The sequence below is a fragment of the Chelonoidis abingdonii genome, chromosome 7 (assembly GCF_003597395.2).
Source record: "Chelonoidis abingdonii isolate Lonesome George chromosome 7, CheloAbing_2.0, whole genome shotgun sequence".
Lineage (NCBI taxonomy): Eukaryota > Metazoa > Chordata > Testudines > Testudinidae > Chelonoidis > Chelonoidis abingdonii.
Genome location: NC_133775.1, coordinates 11,922,150 through 11,939,590, shown reverse-complemented (window position 1 = coordinate 11,939,590; position 17,441 = coordinate 11,922,150). Strand labels below are relative to the sequence as shown.

Sequence of the window (17,441 nt, the reverse complement as noted above, 5' to 3'; positions counted from 1 at the left end):
TCTCTCTCTTTTCACTTAGGTATTTTCCTTTTGGAATAGTGTTTCTTATTGCTGGCAAGATCTTGGAAATGGATGATCCTACAGCTATTGGGAAGAAACTGGGCTTTTATGCCATTACTGTGGTTTGTGGCCTGGTGGTTCATGGACTATTCATTCTGCCAATGATGTACTTCTTTATCACCAAGAAAAACCCCATTGTTTTCATCAGAGGGATTCTTCAAGCCCTGCTAATTGCTCTGGCCACATCATCCAGGTATTAAGCATTGATATTACTAAATACATATGAGGTCCTAATTAGAGCTGGCTGAAACTTGGAAGTTCAGGTTCGCAGGAAATGTCAATATTTCAAAATCTGATTTCATTCCGATTCTGAACCTGATGGAAAAAATAAATATGGCCCCAGAATCTCAGCAGCTGCTGAGTGAAATTGCTGCTATTTGGTGGGTGACAGCTGTGAAACGGACAAGAATCATGTCAGTTTCACTCAGCAGATGCTAGGGCTTCCAGAATTTGTGGTCCAATGTGCTAATTACTGTCCATAGTATAACCATCATTATCCCCATTCTACCAATGGGTAAACAGAGACACAGAGAGGTTAAATGACTTGCCCAAAGTCACATGGAGAGTCTGTTCCAGAGCTGAGAACAGAACCTAGGAACTTGGATTGTCTCCTGGTCTACCTAGTCTACACTGCATCCGTGTGTTCCTGAAAATCATAATGGTTCCAACTAAGGCCATAAAAATTAAGGGACTGTCTGCATCTCTATTATAAATTTCATTTTACAGGATGTTTATAACATTTAATAACTTGCTAACTGAAATATAGTACAGTATATTTTGCAAAGTGAAATCAGGAGCAAGTTGTGTTTTGGGTGGCTTTATAAGTTCTAATAAAGTCTGAAAGTTTAAGACTTTTTTTTAAGTAGAACATCACATAAAAGTTTGTAGCTTCAGATGCGTTTGTATTCCCCAGACTCACAGATGATGATGATCTTACAGTCATAGATATTAATGTTGGAAAAGACCTTTCAGGCTTCCTCAACCCTCTACCCTGATCCCACTAAGATTTCCTCAGTCCTGGTTCTGAAAACCTATAGTGCTGGTGACTCAACATCCTCACTAGGTCATTTATTCTATTACTTAATTCCCGTTACTGTAAGGACATTTTCTGATCTATTCATCCTGTATTTTTCCTTCTTTAGGACTTGTGCCTCTCATTGGTTTTACCCTTCTCAGCTCTTTTTAAAAAAAAAAAAGTGTTCCTTCCTCGTCTTCCAGTTTGTACTATAGAAAGATAATGGCATTTTTTACCAGGTTAGATTCTGATACTTACCAAGTATGGTCATACGGAGGCTTTATAAAATAGCACAGTTACTTCTTTTGTCATACAGTAGTTTCTCTTCCTTCATATTTGTGAGTTCATAGCCAATGCATTATCCCCCTGATCTTTTCTGCCTTATTGCTTTCTAAACTGCTATTTCCTCTTTTGATTAAAGCAGGTTATTATTTCTTCCTAATTGTATTATTTTTCCTTTCTCTCATCACCTGTCTGCCTCTATTTCTGAGTCCATCAGATCATTCTGCAAGTATTAGCTACCTTCTCTGTAGTTTAGTCTCAAAGTGTACGGGTTGGTCATGATATCATGAATTTTCCAAAGTTTCTTTTCTAAAATGTACCAAAATCATAAGTCATAGATATATGGCAAAAGTCAGGCCTGATTTCTAGTGACCAAACTACAGACCCAAATGTCTAAATTGTGTTTTGTGTTTACACAGCCCTCCTCGATAGTCTGCAATGCCAGTGTGGACAAAAGCAGAAAATTGTGCACATTCTCAAATGACTCTGTGCATAGCTTTGTATGCTGCATGTACAATTGTCCATTTGCAGCAACAGATGCATTTTTTTTGCAAGTGCAATGTAGACTTTTTTTTAAAAAAACAATACATTATTTGGTGTTTTTTCTCTTAAATTGTAGCATCTTGTGATCAGATCGTTGAACTTTTCACCTTGGTTACAGTGAGAAGATTAAACACTGCACATAACTGAGTTGTTGCCAAAAGAACATGCACAAATAATTGGTTTTGGAAAGTAAAGCTGCTCCTCCTGAGAGTCATCACATCTGTATCTGATTAAGTAATACTTGCCACAAAGGCAACATATTAATATTAATAATACAGGCATTGAGTAATCAGATCATTTTAAAGCAGAACAAAAAGGTTTGCCTACTAATGTGTCTCTACCGTATATTTCTGCATCAGTGCATGCCTACATCTAATGATAGACAGAACACTGAAAATCAGCGTTTTTGTATTAAATCCAGCCACCACCAGGTATGGAAAGATTTCTTTAGTTAAAGATCATAACTATAGAAAAGACATACTGTGCACAAAAAGTGAGACAAGTCACTCTTGGGAGATTTCCCTGTTCATGTCAAGGGCCAGCTGTTTTCCTTGCCTACTACTATTAGTTATTACGGTAGCACTTGGAAAACCCACTCAAAGATCAAGGCCACACTGTACAAACACCTAGCAAAGATAGTCTCCATTCCAGCGAGCTTACACTCTAAGTGTCAGACAGGATACGACAGGTAGACAAGACAGACAAATGGGAGTGGGAGAGTGCAGATGGGAAGGATGAAGTCTTTTAAATACAGATTATACTAGATAAAGCCATGGCCAAAAAGAAAATTATTCGTCACCTGTCTCTTTACATGTAGCAACACTAATGTAGATTATGACAAAGCTTAGTGAGTCTCTAGTGGATAATTCATCTTTTTACTGAATTTAGTGTTAGTGATAGATGATGGAACGATAGATCAGGAATCTAAATACATCTAGCTAACCACAAATCAGGTAAAACAAGGCAGTGCCAGCGCAAGCCTCCCCACCCCGACTCCTTAATTTGCCTTATCTTTGTTTTCCAAGGAGCCTTTCTGAGGGTCATTCCCCATAGCTAATTTAGTTCTTGGCACCTCTGCCAAGCCTCCAAGTAAGGTTGCCATTTTGTGGAAATGGTGCTGGTAGCACTGGGATGTGAACGCCTGTCCACTACAGGAACTGTAAGCCACCAAACAATCATCTCATTGCAATGACTTCACTGCCCTAAGCATAACTGGAACCCACAACCTATAAGTGAGAGGTTCTCCATCCAACACTCAGTCCCCATGTGCTGTCCGGTTTTATCACTTTAGATGCCAATGACATGCTTAGCATTTGTATGGAAATGTCAAACATATAGGGCAAAATTCTGACTTATTTGCACATATATATTGGTGGAGGGCAGAAAGGGCAGAAGTTTCTTTTCCCTCTTCCTTATCCCCCCAAACAGTACGCCCATACAGGATCATAGTAGAACATGTATTTGTTTCCTTATATGCTTGGCAGGGGATCCCAGTGGCATACTAGGTAGCATTCCGTAGCCTCAAGAGGGCGTAGCCAGCTAGTTTGGATGGTGATCCCAGGCTCTTAGGCCCTTGGCCATTGTTTGGCTTTGGTGACAGGCACTAAGGGAGGTGCAGCAATAAGGTGTGGTCCAAAGTATGCTGTAGCCAGGCCCCTCTGAGCCATCCTGCCTTGTTTAGTCAGCTTGGCTCCAGGAACATCTGTCACTGTTACCATTCCTCCACCAAGCGCCTCTCGCAGTGTGAAAGACAGAATCTAGCTAACAGATGGAATGCCCCTTTGGTTGATTATAATTTTCCTAGGACATATAGAGGTCTTTTTTCTCCATGGTCATCTTTCTACAGTGTCAGTGAATCAAAGGCAGCATCTTCTCAATAGTGCATCCCAACAAGAGAAGCAGTTCTCTTTTCCTCTGCACACAGCACGTAAATAAAATGTGAAAATTTCAAGGGGCTCTTGCTGCTTATGAAACTCTGAGACCTTGGCTCTTGTGCGGTGTAAATTAAAGACAGATTTAACAAAAGGGGGCATAACTTAATTCTAGATTAAGTCAGCTCGTTGACTTTGTGGAGCAATAATAGGAATTAGGATTCATTTGCAAGATAAACTGGCAGGGCTAAACAGCTGGAGAAGGAGCTTTTTCTATAGAGACTATGTCTTCTGTTTCTTTGTGGCCTATATTAGAGCTTTGCATGACTGAAATATTGGTTTGTATTCAATCCTTGCCACTGTACAATCACCAAAATGGAGTGGGATTAATCTATAGTTGTTTTGCAATTGCTTGCCAGTAATACAGTCTTGAGTGGGACAAGATGCCTCCTCTCTTTACTAAAGGCTTCAGGACATTCTGAAGCATATTTAGTTTTCTAAGAACAGTGCTTTACATTTGGCCTCAAGATATGGGTTAAGAGTTAAAACCTAACAGTTCCCTCAGCATTTGACATTAGACCCTCAAAGCTGCTTTCACTAACACTCAGTTAGGTCAGGTCTACACCAACAAGTTAGGTCAACACACCTACATCACTGAGGGATGTGAAAAATGCTAGATTTGAGTTTCATTTAAAACTGGAAAGTTTAGGACAGGCTTTCAGAGAGTAGTGATCCTTTTGATTGAACTTGGGCCAATTTTCAAGGGAACCTAGCACAGTCTGTCTATGATTCCCAGTTGAAACCATGCAAAACTCAGTAGCTTCATATCGTATCAGTGGCTTTATAAACTATTGGACTGAAAATAGGCCCCAGAATTAAAAAATTTTGGGTTTGCTGTGTTTTGCTTTAATTTTCAGATTTGTTAGAGCCTGAAACTGAAAGTAAAGTTTAAGGATGTGAAACAAGAAGAAAAGATTCACATAAATCCTGCATGAACTAGAATTTTCAAGTTTTATTCTGCTCTCCTGAGTGGGTTGCTATTTGTCTGAACATGTAGTTTCCCAAACTATTGTACCACCAGTATATCCTAACTGCAAGACAACATGTGGCACTTACCTCATCTTTAGTGGGACTTTTTAATTATTCTTAATGTGGGATTTGGTAAGTAGTCTGTAAGGTGAAAAAGGGTGGTAAAGGATTGTTATTAACATGGTGTGCCCTCTGGATACATTAAACTTATAATAATGTAAAAACTTTGAAAAAAGAATAAACATTTTCCCCTCCATACAAAGAAAAACAAGGATTTGTTGTAAAAGAAGCTCTTGAGCTGCAAGAGATGATGTTTTTATAAAATGGGTAGATGTCACTGTAGAACTCTAAGTAGCTCAAGAGTGGTAATAATAGATTTTAAGTACATTATTCATTATTATTGGCAGCTATGCCTTTGGTTGAATTGCCTAAAACTGCCCATTCAAAGATGTTGGTTTCTGTTTTACATTTATATTTCAGTAGCACCTGGAGGCCAACCAGATCAGGCCCCATTGTGCTAGGCTCTATACAAATCTATTGCAAATGATAGACCCAGCCCTGTCTTTTTGGTTGAGTTTACAATCAAAGAGACAAGACATAACTGATGGATGAGATGAACAAGCAGGATGTGGTAAAGGACAAGAGGAGAAGAGAGAACAAAAATAGGATGCGTGCAATTCTTGGTCAATCAGAAGCAGTAATTTCAATTTGCCACAAACTTAGCCATTCTCAGGTTTGTGATTTCTAAGCTGTTCTCCAGATCACTAGGGATCCAAATGTGCTACAGTGATATGGCTGCTTAGTGGTGTGTGTGAAATGAATCAGTGGTCTCTGTCTCCAGGTATGTCAACATTTAAACTGCTATCGCAGCACTGCAGCTGCACTGCGGAGGCACCTCAATGTAGACCAGGAGTCGGCAACCTCTGGCACGCGGCTCACCAGGGTAAGCACTATGTGGGCTGGGCCAGTTTGTTTACTTGCCGCGTCGGCAGCTTCAGCCGACCGCAGTTCCCACTGGCTGTGGTTCGCTGTCCCAGGCCAATGGGAGCTGCGGGAAGCAGTGCAGGCTGAGGAATGTGCTGGCTGCGGCTTCCCGCCACCCCCATTGGCCTGGGACAGTGAACCGCAGCCAGTGGGAGCCGAGATTGGCTGAACCTGCCGACACGGCAGGTAAACAAACTGGCCCAGCCCACCAGGGGGCTTACCCTGGTGAGCCGTGTGCCAGAGGTTGCCAACCCTTGATGGAGACACTGCCTAGGCAGACAGAAGGGGTTCTCCCATTGGTGTCGGTAATCCACCTCACCCAGAGGAAGTAGCTATACTCACAGAAGAATTCATCCAACAACCTAGTGTTGAAAATCCACACCCCTGGGAGATGTAGCTATGCTGATGTAAGTTCCCAGTATAGGCCAGCCCTAAATCTTCCTAGTGCACAGATATCTCTGTCCTAGTTGGCTTCTTTGTTTGCCGCAGCAGCAGAGAGGGTAAGGAATGAGCAGGCACAGACACTTAACTGTACTTTCACTGGTCCACAGAAGTGATCCCATCAGTTCATCATGGTTTAGGAACCTTGCACTTTATTGTATCTGATCTGTGGACAAAAAGAGGGTTTCAGTCCCCAGGGCTATTTATCTGACATCTTTCACCAACACTAAATCCACTTGGAGGGCTGAAAGGAGAGAGTTTTGGAGAGCTTAGCTCAAGGAGCAACCTGCTTTTTAAATAATCATGTTTACTGTGTAGCCATTATGAATTGCTGCCTAAACAAGTATTTTATTTTTGGTTTGGTGTCAGTACACAGCAGGCACTGGCACAATCTTAAGGGGGGAAATTGTCCTCAGTCTGTGTTCAAAACTCCCATTGTCAGTAGGAGCTGAGGCCCTTAAATTTGATAAGCAGGAGGGGTGGGGGGAGAAATCCAGTGCTGGCACAGGATCAGACTTGCATTTTAATAAAACTGCACTATTTACTCTATGCTTGAAGGGAGATGGGGTGGGCCTGAGACATGTCCTCTAGCCCTGTTGGAGCCTTGAGGAGATCTTTGCTTTTCTTTGGTTTACATCAGATGTGGGCAAACTACAGCCCGCGGGCCATTTTAAGCTGGCCCTTCAGCTCTTGCTGGGGAGTGGGGTCTGGGGCTTGCTGGGGAGCAGGGTCAGACCTGCTCCATGCAGCTTCCAGAAGTTGCGACACGGCCCCACTCCAGCACTTCAGCCCTGGAACAGGGTCAGGGGCTCCTCTCTGGCTCCTACGCACTCTAATGGCCCCCTCTGGTGCTCCGATGGGAGCTGCAGCGGTGGTGCCTACAGACAGGGCAGTGTGCAGAGCTGCTTGGCCACAACTCCACGTAGGAGCCAGAGAAGGGAGATACCACTGCTTCTGGGAGCCGTTTGAGGTAAGCACCACCTGGACCCTGCACCCCTGAGCCTCACCCCAACCCCTGTCCCAGACATGATCCTCCTCATGCCCTCTGAACCCCTTGGTCCCAGCCCAGAGCACCTCCTACACCCCAAACTCCTCATCCCCAGCTCCACCCCAGAGCCCACACCCCCCGCTGCAGCCCTCACCCCCCAACACACTCCACTCCCCCATCCCAGCCTAGAGCCCCCTCCCACACCCTGAACTCATTTCTAGCCCTGCCCCACAGCCCACACCCCCAACGAGAGCCCTCACCCCCAATTTTGTGAGCATTAACGTCCCAACATACAATTTCTATTCCCAGATGACCCCTTGGGCCAAAAAGTTTGCCCACCCCTGGTTTATATCTTACCCTGCTTCAAAGCTTATAATCAGGGCCATCAGCTTTCTGTCTAACGAGGATGGGATAGAATTTCCTTCTGAAGGTATCAACAGCAATGTTTTGTTTCCAGAGGTATCACAACTGAACTGCATGAGACACTTTCCCTCCTTGACCCTTTGGTGACTAAACATACAATATGGCTTCTGTGGTACCTCCAGCCCTTGCTTTCTACCTTATAGATTATAAGGCCAGAAGCAACCATTGTGATAATCTAGTCTGACCTCCTTCATAACACAGGCCATAGAACTTTCTGAATTAACTGCTGTTTGAACTAGAGCATACCTTTTAGAAAAACATCCAATGTTGATTTAATAAGTTGTAGAGTGGGAACTGAATGATTGTCTCTTGTGTAACAGTGCAAAGCAGAATTTGCATACACATGCTCCTTGTGCTTATTAAACACAACTGACTTGCTCTTGCTCTCACAGAAGCTGTCAGGGTTCCCTCCCCACTCTGAACTCTAGGGTACAGATGTGGGGACCTGCATGAAAGACCACCTAAGCTTATCTCTACCAGCTTAGGTTAAAACTTCCCCAAGGCACAAATTCTTCCTTGTTCTTGGAACAGTATCACTGCCACCACCAAGTGGGTTAGACAAAGATTCAAGGAAAAGAACGCCTTGGAGTTCCTGTTCCCCCAAAATCCCCCCAAGCCCCTTCACCCCCTTTCCTGGGGAGGCTTGAGAATAGTATACCAAGCAAATAGGTTAATGAAGCAGGCACAGACCAGCCCTTGGGTTTTTAGGACACTAAAAACCAATCCAGTTCTTAAAAGCAGAACATTATTATAAAGAAAAAGTAAAAGAAGCACCTCTGTAAAATCAGGTTGGAAGGTAATTTTACAGGGTAATCAGATTCAAAACACAGAGGATTCCCCTCTAGGCAAAACTTTGAAGTTACAAAAAAACAGAAATAAACCTCCCTCTTAGCCTAGGGAAAATTCACAAGCCAAAACAAAAGATAATCTAATGCATTTCCTTCCTATTACTTACAATTTGTAATCTCAGATGCTTAGTTCAGATATGGTCTTTAGGAGATGTATTTTCCCTTCCCTGGTTCCCCGCTGACCCAGAGAGGACACACAAAGAGATAAAACAGAAACCTTCTCCCACAGATTTGAAAGTATCTTCTCCTCTCATTGGTCCTTTTGGTCAGGTGCCAACCAGGTTATTTGAGCTTCTTAACCCTTTACAGGTAAAGGAGGGATTTTAAGCTATCCTTAGCTGTACGTTTATGACAGAAGCCAAAGACAGAACTCCCATTATCAGTGAAGCCAGATTGGGCCCGATACATAAGCAGAGAGATGCGAAGATAGGAAATAGTGCTTGAATGCATACAGCATTGAATATGATCTATACGCAGGGAAAGACAGATGAGTTTGCTGTTTTTAATGTTATTCCCTGAGGATAAAACAGCTTCCAACATGTGTTTGGTTTTTGTTTTTGTTTTGGATGTTTTGCAGCTCAGCCACATTGCCTATAACTTTCAAATGCTTGTTGGAGAATAACCATGTTGACAGAAGAATTGCCAGATTTGTGCTGCCTGTTGGGGCCACGATCAATATGGACGGAACTGCCTTATATGAAGCAGTGGCAGCAATCTTTATTGCTCAAGTAAACAATTATGAGCTGGATTTTGGACAGATTATTACTATAAGGTATAAACCCAAAAAACCAGCAACCTTTCCATTTGACTCATTAAATCTGTGATGTTCTCTCATTTGTGTATCAAGCACATTACTGAATCAAAGCTTCCTGTAAGATCAGGGCCTGTGTGGAGGGAAATCTTATTAGCACTATTAAAACAGATATGAACACAGAAATATATTGCATTTCAATTTGTTAAACTGGCTTTTTTTTAATCCTTCGCTTTTAGGCCAGTTGTAGCTCATTCACTTAGGATTACAACTTTGTTGCTAACAGTGTTTAATTTTCCCCCCTTGAATCCTATAAAAAATGAACCGCTCCCAATCCCTGTGCTGTTGGGGATGCACTTCCAGTGCATAGGATGGGGGGTATGTTAAGAACACACCGGCTCCTTCCCTCCACAAATAACTTTCAACATTGTAAACTTCAAAGGTAAGCTCCTTTGGTAGTTTTACCACTGATTTTAATGGGAGCAAGATCAGGCCTAAATCCTGGTTGGCAACCCAGTCACAGAGGTTCTGAAATAGTTTGGTGTCCTGATCAGCTATCCAGGGAACCTGTAACATTCACCATTGAATTTCATTTCCATTTTGCACAATGAGATCACATTCCTTTCTATTTAGGCTAGGCCCACCACCATGGTATCCAAATGCCATACAAGCTTTAATTTTTTTCAAATGGCTTATAAATCTTAATTTTCACTCTCCCTCTGCCCACATAAGGAATTTATGTATTGTGGGAAAGCTAAGACTCCTAGTGCCATAGATTCATTGTCTGGGTTTGAGTAAGTCAATTAACATCTCTGTACCTCAGTTTCCTCATTGGAAAAATAGGGATAATAATAGTTTGAGGCTTAATTAACTAATGTTTGTAAAGAATTTTGAAATCATGGGATGACAGGTACTGTATAAATGCAGATGGTTACTACTTACTATTTCCTTTAGTAAGTCACCCACTTACTGTCTTTATATTTATGTTTTGATTTTTTCTATTAGCTGGTCTAGCTCTCTTCCTCCCATCTGTCTCTTTCCAAGAACATACCCAATCATTTATGCTCCTGGAAAAGGGAATCCCTTTTCCAAAACAGCACTAATTAAATATAACACTGATCAAATATGTAGTAGGGAGCTTAAGCCTGCATGGAAACTAATATTTGTATCAGAGATGGTCTCAAACTAGAATCCTGATCTGAGACTCCCACTCACTGAACATGGGGAAGACGAACTCAAAATGGTACCCTCAATCTGAAAACACCTAAGCTTTGTCTCACCTAGATCATGATCCAAACACTCTGACTCAGTCCCATTTCTTATTTGAAGTCAGGCGTTTGGTTCAATACTCAGTGTCAAATAAAAATGAAGTTTTCAGTTCATTCACTCACTATTTGTATTGTAATAGAGCCTAAAGTCCCCAGCCAAGATTGGAGACTGGCACTTCAGCTAAATACTGTACAAAGATGTAGTGAGCGGCAGTTCTAGTTCTGAGGATCTTAGAGTAAGTAGATGAGGCAGGCAAAGGATCGGAGACAGAAAATATTAGAGGAACTGAGACATATAGAAACTAAGCAACTTGCCCAAGGTCACGTAGGAAGTCTGTGGCAGAGACAAATTGGATCCAGATGTCTTGAGGTCCAGCCTAGTTCCTTAATCACAAAACTATCCTCTCTTTTCCAGAGGATGGAATTTACGTCTGCCAGGTCCCCCTGCCCTCTTCCTGCCTGGCTGAAAAATATGAGACTCAAACAGGAGTAATGACTGGTTTCTATTTTCCAGAAACATAAGAAGAGGATGAAATCATTCATGCTTGCTTCATACTTAGACCCAAACAGATGAAACCAGGATCTAGGATGAGAGCCTCACTAGCCCATATATGCTGTCTAGAAGGGCTAGAACAGCATAAAAAAGGTTGGCCAGGGAGGGTTCCCTTGGTGCGGACCTACAGACAACATCTATTAAGTTCATTCCTTGCCATCGGGTTTACACTGAGGCTGGGTGTATATCAACTGGAAGTCTGTAGTATGCAGCATTGAAGAGATTTTGAGGACAGGCTGACATCACTGAGACAGGTCCCCGCAACTCTTTAAATTACAGCCTAGAATCAGGAGGGTGCAAAAGTAGCTTAAAGTCACCTTAGCTGCCCTCCCTTTCCTTAGGTCAGAAGTTCTATGCTATGACTCAGAGGTACAGCGCAGAATCTGACCAATGGAGCTCACCTACTTGGCTGTAGGGATAAAAGATGAAGATGTAGCAGGCTAACGAGCCCCATTCTAGCCATCTGGCGGATTTCTAAACACAGTTCATGAACTCCTGTTGCAGTGGTTTGTATGTAAGTGATTCTGGTCCAGAAACAGTCATGTAGGATACGTTGTTACTTTGTGTTATTTCCAGCCACGTGATATGGCTGTTAAATCTTATTGTTCCTCTTCTTGTTTAAAGTATCACAGCAACAGCGGCCAGCATAGGTGCTGCAGGGATTCCACAAGCTGGCCTTGTGACTATGGTCATTGTTCTGACATCAGTTGGGCTGCCTACAGATGACATCACTTTAATTATTGCAGTTGACTGGGCATTGTAAGTAACTTAGTGTCTGACCCTTCCTTCCATCTGCAAATCAAGTTGTTTTTCTGTACTCTGCATGTCAATCCATAGACGCTTAGGCCGTCACAGCTGTCACTTCTGCACATCATAATCACTGGGAACTTCACAGAGACAGCAGGGATAGAACTCGAGAAAGCACCAAACTAACAGAGACTCTTCATTAGCAGCAGAGCATCTATGGCCAGAGTTAGCAGAATTAACAACAAATAATTTATTTTGAATTTCAGCTCTTTCTTTGTGAACTGTCCATGAGCAGATTTCAACTTTCATATCCTTCATTATTCAAAACTGTTCAAGTTTTTGGTATCTAGATTACGAGCAGTTCAGTTCTCAGCTCTAATAATGCACAGCCCAGGTTTACAGAGATCATCTAAACAGTTCAGTATTTTGTCAGTTAACTCAACTGTTGGCATTCATGTTCAGATGTGATAACATTTTGCAGTGTAGATGAGGCCATAGTTGAACAGTTCTGATTATGTAAATATAATAGATATAATACCAGTAGATATAATACCCTCTATCTATTTACAATAGCTGCTTTTCTTTTATTCTAAATAAGTCTTACAATTTAACATTTCTTCATGATTCCTCTTAATACAGTAAAGATCCATTGCACAAGATGCTACAAAAGTGTAATTACAAATTCACTGTATTTTATTTAAACTTACAACACTGAAAGTACTTCATGAAGTATTAGAAAAAAAAGTTGGGCTTGTGCCCTTTTTTGTTTCTGTATGACGCTTAGACAGCCTGAAGGTTTAGTATTTTTTTTTATATTTATTTCTTACTTTCAAAAATATCACGAATGTCAAGTCTGGCCCTTCTTGGTTTTTCTGGAGAACTTCTGGGAGGTTTCAGGGATGTTTACTGTGACCTCTAACCTTTAAAGGGCAAGGGTGTTGAATCTATAACAAATCCGTTCTTTAATAGTTAATAAAGCTCAACAAAAACAAGGTGTTTAAACACTCTGACTAAAAAGCTTTTCCCCTCTCAATTACTCAGCTCTGCCTCAATACTTGTAAAGTCACCATTTCACTATTTATCCAGTCATCAGAGCCATTCAGCTTAATCAAGACTTGAATTTCTAGTGTAAAACCAGCAGCAATTTAAAAACAACCAACAACAAAAAAACACTTCAGGCTCTTTCTACACTCTACAAAACATCAAAGATGGGTGCATGCCCAATTTTTTTTCCTTTGCAGGTCACCTTGAGTGAGAAGGGCATATTTACATTTCTTGGACTAGCACTTGGCGGTTTCATAAACCTATAGGTGCAAAGTGAACTGATCTGTTTATATTGTGGTTAGCTTTACAAATATTTTCATCATTACATTTGGGGGTAGAAAACATAAAGGTTGCTTAAGTGATCTGACAGGACTGAAATCTCCATTACAATGCATTAGTTGTACTGCTTGTACAACAACTCATTTAGGTAACCTTGGTGGGTACGTGAATTTAATAATTTTATCCAGTGCCCAAAAAAAAACCCCCCACACACTTCTTACCTACTTTGTTAAAATGTTGAGTACAAGTTTTGTATCTGATTACATATAACTGTACCCTCTTATTAGACCCCAAAATAGCTTCTTCCTACTCAAAGCAGCTTCTAGGCAGACGCCAAAGCTAATGATCCCAAGTCTTTGCAAGAATCAAAACTTGTTCACAAGCTAAGAAAAAACCTGTAAGACTGTAACAGCACCTCCTGCAAACACCTGCTGTAACTATATTTTTGCATTTTACTTTTACCTGTGAAGCTCTTCATTAAAGCAGAGTCAAAAGCAGTAAGTTAAGGCTAAGAGGGATAGATATTTCTAGGTCCAGATTTTCAAGCACAGTGCACATGCAATTTTCATGTGTAGTTACTGTAACTGTGTATATATAATTTGGATAACTGCATGCAGGTGCATATAATTAGGCATGCAAATACACTTGCAAATTAAGCATGCATTAAATGTATGAAAAGTCTGGTCCATAGAGTTTAAATCCACTGTGTTCTATATGCTTTGAAATCTGAGTAGTATGATAGGGGACCATCATTCACTTTTATAAGCCAAACATCTGAATGATTTTGAATCTCAGTTTTATTATACAAATTCATAAAATTAAGTTACATTGAAAACTTTATCATATTAGTATTTCACACACAAAAGGATATGGTTAGTTTGAAATACATGCAGTGTAGTTATAGCCCTACTCGTCCCAGGATATGAACGAGACAAGGTGGGAAAAGTATTATCACATCTACCTTGTCTCTCTAACTTGAAATATTGCCACTTGGAAACAGGGCTGTCCAGAGGATTCAGGGGACCTGGGGCAAAGAGGGGGAGCTATGGCGCTTGTACTCACGCGGCAGCAGTCCAGGTCTTCAGCAGCATTTCGGCGGTGGGGGTCCTTCAGTCGCTCTGCGTCTTCAGCAGCACTGAAGGGCCCTCCGCCGCCGAAATGCCGCCAAAGACCCGGACCGCCGCCAGGCCAGGGCTAAGCAGGGCCCCTACGGGGCCCGGGGAAAATTGTCCCATTTGCTTCCCCCCTCCCCCTCGGGTGGCCCTGCTTGGAAATAGTGTATTAAAAGTAGTTTCAGATACTACCCTTGTCAGTGAGTCCATCCCATCAATATTTGTGGTTTTACAATCCATTTAAAAAAAAATGTTCTTAGCATTGCTGTGTGAAAGACACGTACAAACAGGGAGAAACAGACTGATTAACTGACTAAACAGGGAGAACACTGAAATTGATCCCAGGATATGAGAATTGTGAAATCTACTATACACAAGATGCTGTCAAATGCACAGAGTCAATAAACTGAAAATATTCTCTCTCATTTCTTTCTGTTCTAGTCTTAAGAGTTACTTGTAACAATAGCAGGTAAGGTGTTTTCAGACAGGGGTATGATATGAGTTGACTGTTTCCCGTTAGTTTGATATTGCTAGGAAAGCATTGTTATTTGGGTATGTGGTCCTGGAAGACATTAAGTGGCAAATTGCAGACTCTGCTACACACAGTGATCTCCTTATCCAGCAATCTGGTTGCTGTGATTCTTCATTTATCAGGGACATGCAAGATATTGATTGCCCTCAACTCACTTGAGTTGAGGAACTTGGCATTTTGCAGGATCTGTCCCCAAATCAGACAATATTCTGAGTTTTTCACGTCTAAATACTCAAATACAATACTGTTAATAGAGGCAAATAGCTCACAGATTGTGGAGAAAACAGCAATGCTTATATTTAAGTTGATTTTTTCCAAATATTTAAAGAGTTTAATCAGTATGTACCTGTTGCAGGTATGACTATTTCCAAGATAGAGCACCTGTCACCTAACACCACTGTTTTGTTTGTCAGAGACAGATTTAGAACAATGATCAATGTCTTGGGAGATGCCCTAGCTGCTGGAATCATGGCCCATGTCTGCAGAAAGGAGTTCACTAAGGATGGTGATGAGGTAAGAACAAGACAAAATGAGTCAGTCTGGAGCAATGAACTCCTTGTCTGTATACAAATATTTTCAACATCAACTTCTCACATTCATTTATTCTGGATTAAATTTATATTAATGGAAAGATCAAAATTCAAAAGTAGGTAATATCTGTAGCATTTGTGTAAAGGATTTACCTTTTTTTTAGGGAAGTACAGAAGATACATTATGGAGTTTAAACAATTGATTGTTGCCCTTTGATGAGGGATGGTATTTTAAACTCTGGAGGTGGGGAAAGGAAGTATCTCCAAATATAGTAGAGCAGTTGAACTTCATCACTGTGCACCATCACCTAAGTAAGCAGGTAGTGTCGGAGTCATGGCTTTTAAAGTCATTCCCAAGAGTATGACCCTACAGTGCAAGGTATTTGTTTGAATACTGCACCATTAGAGAACCCAGAACACTATCTTGTGGGCTCTATAGCATATTGCACAAAATGCCATGTGCCACATGTAGGACCCTCAGGAATATGTATATAAGAATTAAATGGGGTCGGGGTGTAAACAGAGCTCTACAAAAGTCAGAAGTTTTATTCCCATGAAATTTCTCTTTATTTTGGGTGAGTTCACAACTTCCAACATTTTGCTTTCTTGTGAAGTTTTGGGACAATTTTTTTTTTAAAAAAAAGCAATCAGATCATGCAAAAAGCCACTTCTGGCACAAAAAAAATCAGATTGTTAAATTATGACCAGAAGCAAGATGGTAACCATCTTTGTGTGTGTGCAGAAAAGGGCAAATGAAGAGTATGTTCATGATCACAGTGAATATTGTAGAACAGCTCACAACACCTGCTGCTAAAATAATCTTCCTCCCTCCACCACTGCGAACATGTTACTCCCCTCTAAAATCCCTCCACTGGCATCTTCACCCCTCCTACATCACATATAAGGCCCTGCTTACATCTCTGCTTTTCTTTCCTCTTACTACTTCTCACATTCCCTGTGTTCTACTCCCTTTGTTTCCTTCTCGCACTCTTCTCTTGGTGTTTTCTTCCATGCCTCTCCTTACACCTGGAACTTCCACTCCTGGTGGGAAAGGTGACCCCTCTTCATCCAAATCCCTTTCTAAAAAAGATTTCTTCCACCAGCCCTATTGCTACTAGTCCACCTAAGTGTTAGTTCCCAATCACTTCTGTTAATTGGAGAGACCCCAATAAACTTCCTCTGCTCAGCCAGGACAGCTTGTACTGAGTGGTTCTCTCTAGCTCTTCATGGGGCAGGACTGTGTGTTTTTCTAGGTCCTGCATAGCATCCAGCTCATTCAGAGCTTAACTAAATAATAGTAATAAGAATAGTAAATGATTATTGATCATTTCTCCCATTTTACTGCCCAATCTTTCTGGAGAATCCCATTGTCACTGCTTGATACAATGTGCTCAGAACATTCAAACTTTCATGTTTTGTTAGCTAGGATCTTATATTGCGAGATGCTAAGTACCTTCAACTCCCACTGATCACAGGATGGAACCCTTAAAACGTTGGCTAAAGTAGGAGCCTTTTTTAAGCATACAGACTAACAGAAAAATATTTAATCCATTATAAGGCCAGAAACGAACATTATGATCATCTAGTCTCACCTTCTGAATAATACAGGACTCCCAACATTTTATTACTGTATTTAGTAATATTATTTTCCTTTGGAGGAAGAGTCTTAAAACTCTGTCCTGGAGCATAGCATTTCATTTAAATATACAACCCAATCCCCCTGAAGGATTGTAAACTTGTTTGCAGGGAGATTTATTTTCTACTTGGCACTCAATAACCATCTTAAAACATACCATTAGTCATCTTTATGTTTTGGCTGCACATTTAGTGTAGTTAGTCATATATACCCAAAGGGCAGATAGTCTCAGCTGCAAGCCCACCTCCTCGCTCTGCCAATATTTGCATATTGTTTTCCCCATCAGACCATCTTGGTTTCTATTTTAAGGTATTTCAACACATCACTTGTGAAATCAATCGATAAAATCCTCTTCTGCTTTGAAAACAGCCCAGAGGGCAAAAATGTACGTTAGCTCAGAGGTCTAGTAGGTTGGTAACAGGGAGGCAAGGAGGTACCAAAGCATAGATAGACCAATGCTCTATTCAGTCTGGTGTCTTGGCTCAGCAGTAGCCTCTACATTATA

At 41.2% G+C, this 17,441-nt stretch overlaps 1 protein-coding gene across 1 annotated transcript in view; it reads left to right on the top strand.

Moving 5' to 3' along the window:
• The window catches only part of SLC1A7 (solute carrier family 1 member 7), a 79,462-nt gene that overhangs the window by 60,798 nt on the left and 1,223 nt on the right, over window positions 1–17,441 (top strand). Inside the window, exons 7-10 of the mRNA XM_032768441.2 lie at window positions 20–253; window positions 9,062–9,256; window positions 11,681–11,815; window positions 15,184–15,283. Of these exons, the coding sequence (XP_032624332.1) occupies window positions 20–253; window positions 9,062–9,256; window positions 11,681–11,815; window positions 15,184–15,283 (664 nt within the window). The remainder of the gene's footprint in view (window positions 1–19; window positions 254–9,061; window positions 9,257–11,680; window positions 11,816–15,183; window positions 15,284–17,441) is intronic.